At 35.4% G+C, this 20,034-nt stretch overlaps 1 protein-coding gene across 1 annotated transcript in view; it reads right to left on the bottom strand.

Annotated features, from left to right (window-relative positions):
- The window catches only part of pemt (phosphatidylethanolamine N-methyltransferase), an 83,890-nt gene that overhangs the window by 19,395 nt on the left and 44,461 nt on the right, over positions 1–20,034 (bottom strand). Inside the window, exons 4-5 of the mRNA XM_065253491.2 lie at positions 13,548–13,693; positions 7,847–7,958 (exon numbers count right to left, since the gene is read on the bottom strand). Of these exons, the coding sequence (XP_065109563.1) occupies positions 7,847–7,958; positions 13,548–13,693 (258 nt within the window). The remainder of the gene's footprint in view (positions 1–7,846; positions 7,959–13,547; positions 13,694–20,034) is intronic.

The following is a 20,034-nucleotide window of genomic DNA, read 5'->3' as shown; positions in this document are numbered from 1 at the left end:
AAGAACAAGGTCTTCTAAAGGGAAAATCATATATAAAACTATGGCTGATGGTTCTGTTGAAAATGAAAACAGGCTGTTGTAATGACCGAGTAAATCGCGAGTTAACCCTTGAAATCATGAGATTAATCTAGATTAAATATTTTAATCTATTGACAGCCCTAGTAAGATGACTTAGTTATTTCAAGGTTTAGATATTAATAGTACGTGCTTTCCTTAGAAATCAAACCCATGACCTTGGTGTTATTGTGCCATGCTCTACCAGTTGAGCTATCTGGGACACAAGGATATTTTGCACGTACACAGCACAGTAAACACAGTATAATGTGTTCATGGCAGCGTCACTACCCATCACACAGACACCACAGACAATTTGATTTGTTTTATAAATCCAATCTTTAGGCTGACCGTCTTCTCTGTTATATCCAAGTAAACACAAGGGATCAGTGCCTTTACGCAGAACTGCATGTCCGACATATAAATAGTATAGTAATGACAAAGGCTTTAGAACAATGCCAAATTTGGATTATGTGCAGAGCTATTCTCTTTTATTATTACACACTGATAATATTTATAACCCCTCAAGTATGTTGATTAAAGCATGCCTCAATTACTTATGTGCATATACTGTGTAAATAAAATAAGTTATAATTCATCTACACTGTTTTGGACATATACTTAAAATCTTAAGTTCATTTTACTTTTAAGAATCAATTATCAGTACATGTTGTGAGGAATACCCATAATCCTTTGTGCCTGAATATATTTTGACAATTTATTATTTTTCACAGAATAAGAATGGATAAGAACTTTAACTACTTAACTATATGTTAATAAAACCCCAAAGGTTTACGTTATTATATTTAATGTTGTTTTGTTGTAAATTATAATTTTGTGACATCACTGTTCAGCAGACCAGTGTTTACTTTCATTAAAATGTGCTGAATAGGGTTTTTAGTTCTCTTCACAGTACTGACAATTTATGTAAAAAAGCAATTTTGCTTGTGTTTCTGAAAAGAATCAAGTTTATTCAGTGATTATTATAAGTTATTATATTTAAACTAATTTAACTAAGTGGATATGTTGGACAAAGCATTTGATTAAAAAAATAAATAAAAATAAAATAAAAATAAAATAGAATGTTCTTGCTGAATTATTTTGAAATCACTATAAATTTTTAATTAAAGTCTTTCTTTCTACATTTTTTTAAATGTAAATTCAACTTGTCTGGCTTTACGGTGTATGACATTTAATGGCCATGATAACTTTGTAACTGCTTTACTGTAGATGGTAAAATAAATACATCATTTACAATTTGTGACTTTGCTTTGGGAATGTTTTTTGAGTTGTCGTGAGTTTCAGCATTAGGTAGTCACATAAAACCAAAAACCCTGACAGTTTTTTCTGAACACAAGATGTCTGAAAGCATCATTAAGTGAAGTATATTGCTTTTACTCCATTTCAGGTTTAAAAAATATAAAATCCAAATCATTTCATGTATTACTTCATCTTTATTTACCTAGAGTAAATAACTTTCCAAATGAGAAAAGCATTGTAGAGGTTTTTATACTAAGCAGGTCATTTCAACTTATTACGGAGTGCATGTAATAAAAAGCTTTAGTGATCTTTCAGTAAGAAGAGAAGATAGTAAAGTGCATAGGTTATAACATTGATGGAAGAAGGAATATTGGAGGTCTTTTAAGTGTGTGCCATGAGTTGGCGTACTGCATACGCTTTTCCTGAGCAAAAGTGGTTGAGACGACATATGAGGGGGCTTGGAAACACATTAAAAGAGAGAGTGTGCCCTGCGCAGGTGTGTTGACGTGGAACATTGGTGGACGTCTAATAGCATTTCCTTTTTTGTCGCTTGGGTCTTAATGTGTGGAAACAAAAAGTAGGCAGAATGCAAAAAACATTTATTAACACATCCTTTTTTAAGCATTGTCGAGATCACAGATAAATGCTTTTCCACAGTGTGGTCCAAAACTATTTTCTTTACATTGAAAATCATATGAATAGCTACTTGACAGAAAAGTTGACTTGAATTTGAGATTTTTTAGTATTTGATGTGTCACCCAAATGAAAACATGCATTCCAGTTTGTCTTAGTGTAAAACCCAATCCATGATCCATGCAACTAACAGTTATTTGGATAATTATCGAGAAAAACTAGTTACGCTTATCATCCAACAGATGATAATATTTTCTAAACACAACATATGATGTTTATTACACCAGGGTTGCATGCAAAAATGAACAAACAGAAATATTCATGCGTGCACAAATGCTTCCAATGCGGGTGAATGGGCTACAAGTGTTCAAATTTCACTTTTACGCAAGGTTAGCAACCAGCCCCTTTTCTCTCTGGGGTGTCTGACGCACAAGCACATGGGGAGAGATTGTTTGATCGATTTTAGAAACGAATAGTATACCGTAAGACGGAAGGAGACACACACAGAGAGACAGAATAGCAAACAGTAAAGAGGTTTATAGTTTAGTAGAGCATGGGTCACTTGCTCCATCAGTTGCTGCCTAGCAACCAAAGAAGCCAGTCATCAGCAGACTGGTCACCGTTGTCAAGGTGATCACCAGCATACCCACTCCAACTTTTTAAATTCTGATAAGGATGGCTTGTTTAGCTTCAGCGTTTTGTCGTCACATTTGCGTAAATTCGGTATAAAAAATTGATTTCTTGCATTATTAAGTCATTTTCAAATTACTCACATTTCTTTCTCAGCATGAGATTCTGCTATGCTGATAAAGAGATTTATCAGCCTGCGAGACATCACTCGTGCTCATATGTGTTATCTGGGTGGGAGATAACCCAGAAATAGCAGCATATTGCTCTTGAGAAATCTATTACTGAAAATAACAGCCGCTCGTCTCAAGGAGTGTCGTCTCTCTCTCTATGTAACACACAGTTATGATGGGACCACAGAGGAATGGAAATAGGTGTACTGGGGATTTCAAGATGAAATGAAATGTGGTTTATTAATGAGATCATAGTTAAGACATTCGGAAATACCTGCGGAGTGCAGCACGACACCGGTGGATGTGTCACCATGATCAAATCGAAGTTGATTAGCATATTTCTTACATTTTTAATATCAGAAACTTTTCTGAAACATTTAAATTATTATCTAGGGATTGTTTGCTGCATAGTGTATTTAATATAGTTACAAACATGTTTACAGTATAGTTGTGTCCAAAAGTACACTGTAACAAATTTCTGTAGTTTTCACAGCATTATTACTGTAAAATGAACAGATTTTTACGGTAGAACATTTATAAAGAAAGTTGCTGTAGATCTGCAAAGCATCATGTGGTGGGCATAAATTTTACATTTAATTTATTTATCATGTGAATTGTAATTCAGTAATTTTTAGTTGGAGTATTTTCTCAGATGGATCGTGACATATTGACGTGCACACGTTTTGTCCAACTTCAGAAAGGTATAGCTGCCCATTATTTTACATTATTTCTCATATATAAGCATTTTCACCTGACATCTTTAGGGCAGTTAAGGTCCTTTCACATTATAACCATAACTGTAGCGTTAACTATAACAATACTGATATTAGCATCCACATCACCTGGCGGTAATGATAACTTTATGCTAATTCGGTCGTGCAGGGCACTCACGCAAATCACCTATACCTTTAATGGCATTAACTAATACTGCATATTTCTTGTAATAAAAACTTTTTAAATTGTTTACTGTCACTGAATATGTTAATGTAATGTTCTTGTCACATTTACGTAGCGGGTGTGAATCTAGTAGTTTGTGTAATCTAATATCTTACCTTTTGCCGTAGTCAATGTGGTACAGAAGAAAAAATGTATTACATAGTGAATTTTACAGCAACTGCATCAGCGCTGAATACATGAGGTAATTTTATGTTATAGACCTTAGCAATGAGCTTCTCCACTGTGTCATCTGTGATCTCAAATGCGTGTGCACTTAAAGTTCAAATAGATTTGATTGGCTGTCAATGGTTTCAGTGGCGGAGCTAGACTTTTAAAACAGGGGTGGCAAAGGGGTGGCAAGGTATTATTTTGGGGGGTCAATATACAAAGTGTTCAATTACACTAAAAATAAATTATTTTCCACAAAATGTATATAGATTAAATTAAAGTTGTTTATTTTCCAAAATGTACACAATTATATATGTATTAAGGATACAGCAAAAATAGAACATCTGGGATCTGTTTGGCCCTGATCTGCACCTGACTTTTGCTTCTTTAGAAAGAAGTTGGTAATTTCACTGTCCCTATAGTTACACACCTCATGAAGAAACCAACATTTTGAACAATTTGCTTGTTTTTATTAACCATAAGTACGCCGTTACTAATAATACAAATATTAAAACAATACACTACGACAAAATCTGAGTATATTGAGGTCTAGCCTATTTGACAACACAAGGAAAATTGTTTACAGACGTCTGGACATGTTATGTTAAGGGAGGAGGGAACGAGTTTCCATTTAAGTTCAATGTAATAATGTAAATAGACTTCTGTCCCTCACATTAAGCTATGGAATGGCTTCAGATGACTTTTTGAAATTATAATCCAACTCTCTCAGACCCAAGTCACCCAAACTGACGTGTAAAAAGCGCGAGGCGCCGAAAAGCGTGCTGTTTACATCCCTGTACTATATCCACGGTCTATTATTAAGTTCAATATGCTGCATTACACGTGACAATATGAATAAGCCTACCTAATGTCTGTGATTGTTGCTGAACATTTGCTAACGACATGTTTTTTATTGTTTTAAGCATCTTCACGCAGGCGTGACAGTATTAGTCAGTTTCACAAGACTAGTAGGGATCATTGAAGTATTAATGCTAAGCACTACAGTGCAATGTCTTCCTTACTTCCCGTTAAAACAGTACTTCGTTTAATTTAATACCAATAAAAGCCATACATACCAGCAATACGCTCTTCATCGATCATGTGCGTGCTGCCGCGTTATGTTTTGGAGCATCAAGGAGCTGCGTGTCAGCTTAACCAATAGGCTTGTTCGACGTCATGCGGCGCCGCAAGAATCGCCAGCTGGAATACGTCAAAGTACCGCGAGAGCGATTCGCGAAATCATATGGAGGAGTTTGCTTTTAAATCGCTCTCGTGGAACTTTGACGTCATCTGGGAGTCGGTTCTTGCGGTGCCACATGAAGTCGAACAAGCGTAATGAAAAGATAGCAGCAACAGCACGCTTGTGCGTGCTGAAGGATGCATTCACGTCCGCTGGGAGATTTGAGAAATGTTCGTAAAAATCAAACGGTGTAATGTTTTCAGCGGGGTGGCAACAGGGGTGGCAAGGACTTCGTCTGGGGTGGCAATTGCCACCCCAAATAGCCCTCTGGCTCCGCCACTGAATGGTTTATCGTTCATCATATCGTTGGTGGAAAAACAAAAAACGCACAGAAAGTGATCCCAACGATATTGTTTATTGTATCTTTATCGTTATAGTTGTGGTGTGAACTCTGCTGTTCTCTTCAATATAATTTTTTTTTTAAACTATATTTTTATAGTTATAGTTACCGTTATAATGTGAACGGCCCTTTATAGCAAGACAAACATGGAGAAGGACATCCACATTAACTGGTAAGTGTTTGCATTAAAAAAAACACATTAAATGTTAAAATATCTTCTTATCTGGCATTTTTTTTGACAATGTCAATAGTTTGGTAAAGGACTATGCAAAATGAATCTAAAATTGTGTTTGTGACTGTACGACAAACCTATGATTAACTGCTAGTGTTACACGTTTTACATTTAAATGACTGAACGCATGCAGAACACTTTGAGCAAAGCTCCAGTGTCCTTATGCAATTCAGGCTGAGCGTGATAGTCTAATACAGACTGAAATTGGCTCTCAGTTGGGGCTCGCTGCAATTCCATTTTCACCACATGGGTAAAATTTGGGGCGGTGTTGAACGGTGTTTGGGGTGGTGTTAATCCATACAGTAGCCAAACGAGCCGTGTGCCCAATTTCCAAACACATTTTCATCTCACTTTAGGATTTAAAATATTATTATTTTTTTTAAATGCATTTACTATTTAATTTGTATTTGTTAAAATACAATATATAATATACACTCACCTTAAGGATTATTAGGAACACCATACTAATATTGTGTTGGACCCCCTTTCACCTTCAGAACTGCCTTAATTCTACATGGCATTGATTCAACAAGGTGCTGAAAGCATTCTTTAGAAATGTTGGCCCATATTGATAGGATAGCATCTTGCAGTTGATGGAGATTTGTGGGATGCACATCCAGGGCATGAAGCTCCCGTTCCACCACATCCCAAAGATGCTCTATTGGGTTGAGATCTGGTGACTGTGGGGGCCATTTTAGTAAAGTGAACTCATTGTCATGTTCAGGAAACCAATTTGAAATGATTCGAGCTTTGTGACATGGTGCATTATCCTGCTGGAAGTAGCCATCAGAGGATGGGTACATGGTGGTCATAAAGGAACGGACATGGTCAGAAACAATGCTCAGGTAGGCTGTGGCATTTAAACGATGCCCAACTGGCACTAAGGGGCCTAAAGTGTGTCAAGAAAACATCCACCACACCATTACACCACCAGCCTGCACAGTGGTAACAAGGCATGATGGATCCATGTTCTCATTCTGTTTACGCCAAATTCTGACTCTACCATCTGAATTTCTCAACAGAAATCGAGACTTATCAGACCAGGCAACATCTTTCCAGTCTTCAACTGTCCAATGTTGGTGAGCTTATGCAAGGTTATGCGTGTTGTGGCTTCACAAATGCTTTGCTGCATACCTTGGTTGTAACAAGTGGTTATTTCTGTAAAAATTGCTCTTCTATCAGCTTGAATCAGTCGGCCCATTCTCCTCTGACCTCTAGCATCAACAAAGCATTTTCGCCCATAGGACTGCCGCATACTGGATGTTTTTCCATTTTCACCCCATTCTGACACATTTAGTTTGGAGTTCAGGAGATTGTTTTTACCAGGACCACAACCCTAAATGCATTGAAGCAACTACCATGTGATTGGTTGATTAGATAATTGCATTAATGAGAAATTGAACAGGTGTTCCTAATAATCCTTAAGGTGAGTGTATAATATACAGCATTTTATTACTCTAATTCCAATTACAATTCTGTGATTATTATTGTAATAATATAAATTACAGTATAGAATTTTAACTGTGATTAAATCTACAATAAGTTTACTCTGAAGTAGACTACAGCAACATACTTGCCAAATGCTGCCAGCAAGTTCCTGTAGATTTTACAGCTTTCTTTTTACAGTCTATTGATTCAAAATCTAAAGCAGACCTTGAACTAAACAAGTTGTTTGAAAATTTAATAAAAGGAAAATCTGTAATGATGTAAAAGAAATTAAAATGTTGTCTTCGTATTTCATTACCAATCAAATGAAATGATTTGTGAAATTGATTAAATTATCTTTTGTGTAATGTACACTCTACAAAATGCTGGGTTATTTTCAACCCAACATTTATCAAAAAGAGATGAACCTTAAAACCCTAAAAATATTTATATTTGACCCAACAATGAGTTAAAACAATCCATAATTTTGGGTCGAAACAACCCAGCATAGGCTAAATTATAACCCAAAGGTTTGGGTTTGCTCCTTTTTGAGCCAAAGCTGGGGTGAAAATATCCCAACATTTTTGATTTCCCTTTCATTCATAGTTTAGAGATATTAGAGATGATAATATAGACTGATTGGATGAAACTATAATAATTAATTTAAAAGCATTTTTAACAACTTTTTCTTAGGCCAAACAATAATTGCATGTGGATTGGTTAATGCAGAACAGGGTGTTCCATGAACGCAGACTTACATTAAGGCCAGGCCCAGGTAGTTAGCAGTGCTGCCCCAGTACATCGGGTTGTCCATCACATTAAAGGGAAACCCAGTCACCTTCTGATCCATGAGGATTCCAAAATAGTCCCCTGTTTAAAGAAAGTAAAAAACAACCACTGTCATTGTAAATCCAGTGAACCCAGATACATCCGATAGAAGAGATCTAGCTCTAATTCCAGCTCTATTCTAACACACATGTATTATTTTAAAATAATTATGGTCTTGAACATAGCTTGTGTGAAAAATCACTCACCCACTAGCTGCGTTCACAAGGACAATTGTAATCAGTTTAAATGTTCAATACAAATGAAAATGCTCCATTTTAACACCTCAATTAAAAAAACCAAACTGCTTAAAAATCAAATCGCTTTGTGAGGGGTGGTTTATACCTTTTGTAACCCACTTAAAACGACATGTAAACACTTCATCGGATTGATCACTACAACTGGGATGCTCTGCTCATGTGCGATCTTCTTCTTTGTTTCTTTTTAATGGCAGTTGGCAAACCCACTTAAAGGTGTATGTGCAATAATTGGCGTAATGACGTATGACGCAAAGAACGCGAGCTTGTGTTGTTGAGGGAAGTAACATGAAGTGACTGTCTTGTCATTCTTAAATTTCTTAAGTCTCCTACCAATCATCTGTAAAGTGATACGAGACAGCGTTGTCCGGTCAGTCCATGATTTATTCTCTGATCCACAAACACATGTGTTTGGACTCGCTCTTGCGGACGGTCTGTGCAGCAAATCAGAGCAAAGCTCAAAATTATTATTCACGACCCTTTCAAATAAGGTAGTAATAGACCATTTAATCCTTGGGGCAAATCCTAGGGTTGTAAATGGACATGCTTAACCATCTCTGGATAATTTTTGCACTTAACTCTTTCACCGCCAGCGTTTTTAAAAAAAGTTGCCAGCCAGCGCCAGCGTTTTTCATGATTTTCACAAGTTTAATGCCTTCCAGAAAATGTTCTTCTTTAAATATATAAACATACAATATACCAAATGAAAGAACAGGCCCTCTGCTTTCAAACAAAAAAAAAACGTTTCATCCTACCTTCAGTGGTTCTTTTGCAATCAGCTTTTGAATATGGGTAGGTTTTTGCAAAAACACCATATTTTGAGCAAAAAGCAGAGATAATTCCATTTTTATGACGGACTTTTCATAGAGATCCCATTCAGAGCGATCTTTAAAACAGACACGGACATGCAGCAGCTTGCCATAGGGCAATACTTCCGGTTTGAAAAAGTTGCGGAAGGGTATTGCGGTAATAATAGCGGTATTGCGGAAAGACGGAAAATCTCGTCATTGGCGGGGGAAGCGTTTTCTCTTAATTGACGAGATATCTCGTCAATGGCGGGGAAAGAGTTAATAAAGCCACATACCTTCAGTGTAGATTTCAAAGAATATTAAACAAATTATTTCAATGCATTCTTTGGCACCTTTAAAGGCTATTTTTGCATCCTAACCCCAGAGTTTTCATTTAATGGTAATGCTGTCGTTTTGTTTTAAGTGTTTAAATTTGCTGCATATTTATGTATTCATTTGTTTGATTCTAATTTATATTTCCTAAATTTAAATAATATTTCACAATGTTACTGCTGACAGCTCTGCCTCAGAGATCTCATTTACATGTAATAAAGGTTCTGCACATTATGAATATGAATATTAATCATGAAACATGATTACAGGAGAGACTTATTAGACGTTTACAAGCTGAATATAACAAATCCTTCAAGCTGCACAAGGAAAGCAATTAATAGCGGAAGAGGGATGCGTCTCTGTACAGTCGGCCTATGTGTGCGCTCCTTAGCTGCAGAACCAGCAGTGCACAAACAGAGAAAAATGATAGATAAGATAGATAAAAAGTAGCACAGGTAAAGAACTTGAAAAGTTATATGCAAACGCACCAAATTACAAAGATGACAATTCGCACAGTACTTAAAGAAGTAGTGATTAAAATAAATAATTTTAACTTGATTTGTTGTTATATAAGAGGTCATCATACTTAAACTGCGCATGTGTTTTTCTCACGCAACTTAAGCGGGAAATTCATTCAAATTCAAACTTTACATTATGAAGTTTTCCCTGAACTCTGTCAACACGGCTTGCTGTCAGCAGTCTGCCTTCATCCAAAAACAGCTCAATTAAAGCGACAGCAGCGTATAAAATCGCTACAGGCGCTGTCATAATATTTCTGTGTTCATCACGGCACAGAATAACAAAATACTTCCATAAGAACGGGTGTGTCATTTAACTTAAGTAAATTAAAAGAGTGGACAGTATATGTGAGTTCATCATTTGTGCTCTGCATTGGGATATGTGTGAATTATCAGAAAATGAAAACTGAAAAGGTTATAGCTCCAGTCATGTAAACATCTTACAGCGATTAACTACTCAATCTAATTATTGGAAATAATTGCATTATTGGTGTGCATGTAAACATAGTCATTGTACTCTCAAGTACAGGTCTCATGTACATGTAAAGGGGGTCGCACACAGAGTGAGCAGCGCTGGTACACCCTTGAACTGGACTATTACTTGAACTCATTTGTTAGTGGCTTCTATAATTTTTTTTGCAATAACTACCATTGAAATTAGTATCCGTTTTTTCAGTATATTTGTACGTCCACAAAATGTGATGCAAACACTGGATTTAAACTTTTCAAGAAGACTTCCAGGAACCAGACAGATCATGCCTGCCTAAGGCAAATAATCACATGAAAATTCAAAGGTTAAGCATACAGTATCGGATAGCATACAGTAAAACAGAGGTCAGAATTCTCATCAAATGACTAATTAGTTCCTAGAGAACGTGTAAAGTTGTAGCAATGCCAGGGTCATGGGTTTAATTCTTAGGGAAAATACAGCACACGTGCTGTTTTAATACACTGTCCCACTGTTTTATAGAGACAAGGATTAATTGTGTTGATCTAGTCTAATGACAAGCTCTTTAGAAAACTTTATGACCCAGTAAAAGCTCCCTGAAATGATTGTTTTCCTGATATTCCTTAATTAAAAAAAAAAAATCCTTAATAGCATTTTGGTGAGATTATGATTACATTGCACACATTACTAAGTAAAATACTGTAAACACTGTACTTGCTTACTTCATGACAGTTGCTTCTTTCAGGTCAACCTACATAAAATACCCATTTTGAATTTGTAGTCCACTTCCAAAAACCCTGCACCTAACCTTTGAAAAAGAAGTAGAGCAACCTTTTGTCACAGGGGCTATGTAACCAACCCCTGTCATCTCTTTCTCTCTGACCCAGTTTTGGACAAAGGTCTGATAACATGCACCTGGTTGTTCGAGCTTCCAGCAGTTCTTTTATTTGGGTTTCATTTTTGGGACATTAATTTTTCTCCCTTATATAAACTCTGACACCTCCGATTGCTCAGGGTGGAGAAGATGCCCACCTGTTCTGAATGAAAAAGGGGCGATTCATTCACAAGTCCAAAACAATATTCACCCGATTACATAGTGAATAATGTAATAGCTCAACAGGTGGAAAAGCTTCTACGTTCATTCGTTTGTTAGGTCATTCGTTTGCTATTGTGGGTAAAGGGACACACGTCTTTCTTCATCGATTGCTATTCAGAAGTAACTGTGTGTTATGACAAAACAAACTAAACTGTTTGTACATATTGTATTAAACGCCAAATAATAATAATAATAATATAAAATAATAATAATAATAATAATAATACATTAATAAAAAATAATAGACTTTTCAAAATGGGGTGACATCAAAAGGTCCTGTGAGGTTAAAATCTTACATACAATCATATCTTTTGTAAAAGCTAATGTGACATGATGCTACTGTATCAATACCTTCTTTTAACTTAAATGTTATATGTTTTTATGTGAGACCCAATCAGTGCTTCCCGTGAACACAACTAATAGCACAACATGGTCAGTATAAGTCAGGTTTAGAGGTGAGAGGTGTAAATCACAAAACTTGTCATCACATCTTGCCTCACAGAGCATTAAGGGCCAGATTTATCAAACGGGGCAAATTAGCGTAAACGTACAATTCCAAAAATAGCACTGATAGAAGTGGAAATATCTGCAGGGTATTTACTAAAAAGGCACAAATTAAATAACACAGACACAACCGCTCATTTCCACAATGACTATACAATCTAATAAGCAGTGCAAAGTCTCAATGTCAGCTTGGTCTCAGACTTAGTGCTCTCAGGATTTTATTTCAAGACCAGGTATGCGGGAATTACACAAAATTGCTTGTGCATTTGTTTGATTTATGTGCAACACTTAAAAACATCTGGTTTTTAAAGCAATCATTGATTTATTTCTCATTTGATTACTTTGTCCAAAAAGAAATCTGTCAACATATTAATACAAAGACCCACAACATTCAAGATGCAATTCCATCCACTTTATGATGGTCTTGGTCTTGACTGTCTTTGGTCTACAGCTTATCTTGGTCTTGGTAGTCTCAACTACGGCACTGCCTCCTAGTTGAGGGCTTTTTCTTCAGCAGGTTAAAAGTAACATGGCTTGGCAAACAATATTTCTGGATAATTTGTTCTTTTGGGGTTTCACCTTTGGTGTGAAACCCCTTAAACCTAGTGTTGGGTCAAAAAGGGACAAACCCAGCTATGGGGTTAAATTAAACGGGAAACTGTTTATATTTGTCCCAACAACATTATTTTTTGGCCATGCTGATCATGTTGTAGGATCAAATATACATACAGTATAAATTGAATGTATTATTTTAATGAATTGCACTGCCTATCACGGGGTTAATAGACAGATCTTGGACTACTTCATTCAGTTTACCAAAGGTGTCTTTATTGCTAAATAATGACATTTTCATGATTTTTTTCACCATAATTTTCTTATTTCTATATAATTATGTGGATAAATCTTTAGTTATATAAAGTATGTCAATTTTTTGTGCTAAAATGTGTTCTGAAATTGCAAGAATGGACATTGTAAAAAGCACTTCATAAATCACATAATTATTGGTTATTTCACTGATATGAAGCAAACAACAGCCAGCGATTCATTTAACTGGGACCAGCTGTTTTTTTGTAGAGAAAAGGTTTTAATGTAGAATAGTTGATAAAAATCTTATGGTTTTTAGTCGACTAAAACTAAAACATTGCAGATGACTTAAATATGACAAACAAAATTGCACTTTGGTCAAAAGCTTATGACTAAAATAATGTAACACTGGTTGTTATTATATTTGTATATATTTCAAAAGTTTCTGTATTTCTGTTTCTCTTATGTCTCTACTGACTGTACTGCTATGTATTTGCTGTAAAACTTCTTTGTAGCAATGCAAAATTGTAAGAAGTGCTATAGAAATAAAGCTAAATTGATTGACAGATTTTATTACTAACATAAATTCCATGTCAAAAGTCATGTTGATTCTGCTGTATTTCAGTGAAACATTTTGTTACATTATCTTTATGATTCCTCGATCTCATGTTATCATTTGTTCATACTGAAACTCTCAGCTGCTGTTTACTATAATAATGGGCATTATTAGTCACAAAGAGCAGTGAGAGGCTCTCAGAACTGTGGCAGCTTACAACAAATTTGCTTATGCTCGCTGTGATTCACTGTCAATCCTATTTCAGATGCTTTCCATAGCCAATTGAGAGCAGCAGTGATGTATGTGATGTATAATGAATAGTTGATTTACCCAGAAAGGTGCCAGTAAAACCCAAGGCCAGGAAGCTGCTGATAACAAACAAAGAACCAAAGGCCACAAGAGCTGCTCCTGTGTAGTACACCTGTACATTATCCAGCATGTCCAAGCGTGGTTGTCCCTTCATGGCTACTGTAATACTAAGACACAGAGAGAAAGAGATACATGAAAAACATGGCAAGTCATTAAAAACAAAAAAGGATGACTCCAAAAATACCCAATCTTGTCTGGTTTTGTCTTGTCACGTAATACATGACAGTTAAATGAAAAGAGCCACACTTCCGATTGCCTCCATCCACAGGTACAGCTGTCTTACACTGTGTTTGAATGACTTCAATTGACTAAAAAGATATTTGTGTCAAAGTGAAAGTAGGTCAGGGTGAAAACCGGCAGTTATCCTGTTGAAATGATTTCTTACAGATCTTGGCTTATGCTTGGCTCATTTAAAGATACAGATGGGATGCATGCTGCTTCAGTTGTTTAGTCACTGGGATTTTGTCAAGACACCAATTAGGACATGTATATAATGTCTCAATCGCCATAAGAGCAGGCAACATTGTATTTCCCCCCAAAAAATAATAAGTCATTAACTGATTTTACAGTAAATGAAATCAGACACTCAACGCTTTTATTACCTAAAACATAATCCAGGTGTTATATATTCAAGTTTTAAAAGTGCATATTGTATTTAAGCAATAAAGTTCTAGCATTTTTTTGCCGAACAGTAGTTAAAGCAAAAATTTGTTTATGCATAGTATACATCTGGAAAAGGAAGACTAGATATAAGATTCTGGATCTTTGATCATATACTGTTTGTTAATTCTTATCGTCATTCCAGCATCTATGGCTATATTCATGACAAGAACTGGTTAATCCATAAACAAGTTAACCCACATATGTTGATAACTCATGTACCATAGCTCAATTGGTGGAGCATTGCGTTAGTTGCGCAAAAGGTTATGGGTAACCATGGGAACACACATAATGATAAAATGTATAACCTGAATGCACAGTAAGTCGCTTTGGGTAAAGGCATCTGCCAAATGAATAAATGTAAATGGTGGTGCATTATTACATTTTCATACTTCATATAGAAAACAAATGCTAAACTGAGACAGAATGCAAAGCTGAAAAGACTTGTGTCTTATTATATTTACTTTGAAGGCATAGAAACAGAAGACTGTACAAACACACAAACAGACACACTCTAAGCTATCCTGTCCATTATTAATTTTCACCGTCAGCAGGGAAGATTTTTCCTGGAAAGAAATAATTATGCCCCGTATCTTTCCTCGATCTCTTGATTTTTTGGCTGTACACCTAGACTGAAAGAAAGTAATTGGGACTTCATTGCTCACTTTTGCCTTTGAAAGCCACCTGGCAGTGAAGCCTGTCCAGTAGCAAAGGAAAATAAGGCTTGAAGAAGGAAAAAGAGAGATAAAGGTCATTGTTATGAAGAGGACCATTGTGTTTATTTTTCTAGGTCTCTGGGCCATGACTACTGGATGCACCTTGGGAAGATTTAAAGCACTGAAACATTAGTTTATATTATATAGTAGCCTACTTAATATATATAGTAGCATTTTATTGGGGCAAGCCTGAGGCACACCTGTGCATTAATGTTGAACATGAGCCGTTTCTCAATATGCGTTATTGTCTGTACTTGTTTTCTTGTGGACTTGTGAAACGTCATCAGTCGCGGCCCAAGTACTGTTCCAATTCAAAGTTCGCATCAAGCCCAAGTTCACATAAAATCCCCGGATGTGTTCTTGATCCGCCCATTTTATCGAGGATGCATCAGAGGAGACTTGTGTGGACTTATGACAGCAAAGTTTCCCAGACTGCATTTCGCATCAGGAGTTCGTTCTTCCGAGTCTGAACTTGCAAGTTCGAACTACGAAGGACACAAGTCCGAGTTCGGCGTACTTGGTTTTGAGAAACGGCTATGGTCATTTTGTGGCTGCCCTCCACGTATCCATAGTGGATACCAAGGTCCTGCAACCGGTCGGGTTTTGTACCTGCATAAAAGTGGCTAAAATGGGTGGTTTGTGCCATTCCTAAAATTCACGGGCAGGTATGCGGGCGGATAATTTACTCCTTGTGGGTGTGTAATAGCGCGGATGAAAAATATGTGCAATATTTGTACGTCTAAATTAATTATTACAAATACGCAACAACATGACATTTGACCCATCACGTTACCACCACTGCAACTTTTGTTAATGCTTCGTTCTCGTAGCTTAGTTGATGCGAGATTTGAAGAAGTAGCTATGGATGAAGTAAAGTTGGCCAGTGGAGTATATAAAATTGTAACGAGTTTTCAAAGACAAAACCGGATGTGTGGAGAAAGTGTGCTGTAATACGAGATCAGGAAAATAACATCATAAGCGGCTTGGATTAGAGATCGGGTAACCGGCCAAATATTAATGGGTCTGGGGCCTGGGCGGGTTTGTATTTAATTTTACTATCATCACGGGGTAACAGGTCAGATCTGGTGCTGAACTTTGCGGGTATGTTGAACTATGCGCGAGTCTGTGAGCAGTCATGGGTGGGGAGCGTAATCAATGTGACATCACATTGATAGAGGATCCCCAACAGCCCGTTTTGCAAAATGCAAAAGTGCATTTTCTAGGTTGGGGGACTTTAAAAGGCATCAGAATACAAGAAAATGCATCTATTCCCGTAAGTGTCTTATATATATATATATATTATTATTATTATTTTTAATTTATTAATAGTCAAAAATTCTGAAATATTCTCTATTTGTTTAGAGAACTATGCTTTTGCCTTTAGATATTATAATTACAGTTAACTAATCCTAACCAGTCCAACATTTGGTTTAGGTTATTATTGTTTTTTTGTAATATCCAGGTAACACACATGGGGATAAAAATTTATAAATAAATTCACTGCAACTCACTTTGGGTAAAGCATCTGCTGTATAAATGTAAACATAACCAGCACAACTGCTGCAGTTTAGTTCTCTTCTTCAGGTAGACACCTTAAAGTTGAGTTTAATGGTGTCAGATAGATAAAATCATCTCACATTGTTGATCACGATATTCAGTCAATGTAAATATTTACAGCAGCCAAATGAGCTCAGCCAGTAGTTTAAATGACAGATCTTCAGTATAATAATAATAATGGATTATGTAAATCACACAACAGTGCAACACAACCTTGCCATAATCCCTGAACCAAGGTAAAAAGCTGGCAAACCAATTTTCTGTAAGGCATAAGTGTAACAAAATACATTGAAGGCATAACATTTAAGATCAAGCCATAAAAACAATCTTAATGGAAACACGATTTTTTCAGTGTAATGTAATAACATGTGGCAGTGAAGGACAGCAGGTTAATAAGGTTAAATGCCAAACAACATTATTTAATGGAATTAAAGAGACTTTGCTTAAGGGTCCTTCTCCTTCACAGAAAAAAATCTCGACAATGTCACAAACTGTGCCCAGATTTACTAAGATAGGAACGTCTAGTTAAGTCTAGAAAGTCAAAGCTAACAATTTCTATATCAGCTCAAATGTTTCTCATTAGAATCACTCAGGATAGTAAGTTTATCTAAGCTTTGCTATTCACTTTACTTAAATGACTGTCGATAGACTCGAGTCTTGAGAAGTGCTTTTATGACCTTTTCAGGTCTTATGATATTCAAGGACATTTCGTAGGATGTCAACAGAAATTTCTTTTTGAGAATTCAGGCTTTACTGCACAGAAATTCTGTTAAAAGCAGGCAGGCGGATTTGTTTGGTACAAAGACTTTAAGCCAGGTCAGGTCAAACCCACACAGAAACTTGTTGTAATATGTGATTCCAATGTCTGTGTCATGTCCATTTACGCTTAATTAAAAATATCAGGTCATAATATTCTGTACCTGCTTTTATTCTTACATGCCTACAGTTTTGACAAGGTACAAAAAGTAGTTATTTTAACATTTTTAATCATGGTGATGTTGGTGCTCAAGGTCTTGAACCAGAAACATTGTTAAATGTTAAAATTTGTTTTCAAGCTGGTGTGTATATCTGGGCCATGGCTCACTTTTACAATTTTATCCCAGGCTCCATGAAATGTACAACAACATAAAATACAATGAACAAATGTACATTTAAATGATGGCATGAAGCAATTTACAGTGCCATTCAAACTACACATTTCAGCAGTACAAATCAAATCATTTAAATTAGTGCAGATAGCACTAGTTGAGCTACAATTCTAGTAACTTGTCAGACAGAAAAAAATCCCACAACCCCAATCTTTAGTCTGTATTTCAAACCTTTACACAGGAACTTACTAACATGGGTTTCAATGAGAAGCGTGTAGTACTGCTATTTTTTTTTTAAAATAGACAGAACATTGACTACTGTCCTCCATCTTTCTGCCTATATGAGCAATAAATACAGATGGCAGATCTGTGAAGTTTTCATTTCCACACTCCAGTGAGACACCGGGAAATGAAAAGCAGTTATTATGCCTTTAAGTGGACTTATCGATCATTTTAGGAATGTGCGTCAAACCCTTAATTTGTTCCTTTATCCATTTTATTGAGGAAAACGTGCATTCATTGGTCAGAAAGATAAAGGATCCATAATACTCTATTTTAAGCTATAGGAGGGCAGATAAACGGTTTAATTTGTTGTGTTTTATGACTTCTCCCGCTATGATACAACATGCACTCGATGCACTAAAAGAACGATAACAATTTTAAAAGAGATACTTTCAATTTAGTTTTAACTAAAATTACTTCAAACTCTTTTTTTTGCATTAATAATTCATCTTTATTAACAATTTACTTGTATATGTAATCTGAAGGTCTCTGGTGTACGAAATCACTAAAGTTAAAGTGCTCCCTTTTGTTTTACACAAATAATGGTTATCAAAACAGCATTCAATAATGGATTTGCATAAATGTGTTTTGTACTGTACACTCAATGCATACACTGTAAAAAAATTCCGTAGAAATTACAATGTTATTGCAGCTGGGTTGCCGGTAATTTACCGTAGATTTACATTTATGTAATTTACTGGCAAGAATTCGTTCAAAGTTCAATCAATTTTAAATATTAACAAGTATTTATCTTTACAGAATAAAACTATACAATAACAGCCTCATGCAAAGCATTCTGGGAACCAGAAGTCATCATCAACCTTTTTCTGTTTTTTGCTTCAGATTTTGTTTCCCAGAATGTTTGGCTTGATGCTGTTTTTTTAGTTTTACTTTATAAAGACAAAGACTTGTAAATGTTTAATGTTCATTTAACTTTGAACAAAATGTTGCCAGTTAAAAACATAAATTTAAATCTACGGTATATTACCGGCAACCCAGCTGCAATTTCTACGGAATTTTTTTACAGTGTATAGCACATTTGGGAGATGTTTATATTCACTGTAACCTTCCAGAGTGCATTCAGCAGTCTTATAATAGATCCAGACCGATCAAGATCAGATTTCAAGAATCTCACAATACGTAAAAAACCCAGATGTGAAGAGTGTAACATAACTTACATTACTGATCTTACATAATGTTTCATAATCTTAAAAAAATCTCATTTCATACATTGTAAAAAACGTTGGTTCAACTTAAAAATATTAGTTGACACAACATTTTTACACAACTTTTTTTGAGTTAACTAATATTTTGAAGTATTATAATATTAAAATATAATATTATAATATTGCAATCAAGCTCAGATTCCAAGAATCTCACAAAAACTAACTTAAACACTTATAAAACCCAGACTTGAAGATGGTATCATAACTTGTATTATTGAACTTGCATAATGTTTCATAATATTTCAAAAAAATCTCCAGTATGCATAAAGTTGGTTTAACGTAAAAAAGTTACCTAAATTGCTTGAGTTAATTCAACTTAGAAATATTAGTTAACTCAAAAAAGTTGTGTAAAAATTTTGTGTTAACTCAAAATTTTAAGGCAATAATGTGTTAATTGGGGCAGAATGGACGGGTGTACCTGCACCTATAGAGGAGGGGACACAATCAATGTATATAATAAAAAAATAAAACGTAATTTGACCCCATCTTTTTGTTGTCCCACACTGTAAACCCAAATGTTCAAAATAATTAAATTGATTGAGTAGTATAAACTTAATTTTCTAAAACAGTTCCACTAACTCAAATGTTTTGCGTTTCTGACACTTTTTTAAAATTGTGAGTAAATTAAACTCAATATTTTTAATTTACTGAAACTTTTTGCAGATTAAGTTGATTTTCACTTAAGAGTATAATTTCACTGTACTTATTTTTGTTGTTTCAACTGTCAAGCGTCTGACATCAGTAACGTGTGTGTGCGTGTGTCAGTGTCATTAAATGATATAAATTTTAAAAGGGTTAACATTTAAAATATACACACACACGTTCACTTCAAATTAGGGTCTCAGAATTGTAATTTCATTGATCATGCCAGTGGGTTCAACATTAGATATTTATTTGAATTTATCACAGATCACATTAA

The sequence above is a fragment of the Paramisgurnus dabryanus genome, chromosome 1 (genome assembly GCF_030506205.2).
Source record: "Paramisgurnus dabryanus chromosome 1, PD_genome_1.1, whole genome shotgun sequence".
Lineage (NCBI taxonomy): Eukaryota > Metazoa > Chordata > Actinopteri > Cypriniformes > Cobitidae > Paramisgurnus > Paramisgurnus dabryanus.
The sequence above is the reverse complement of the archived record's forward strand: the minus strand, read 5'-3'. Positions and strand labels throughout refer to the sequence as shown.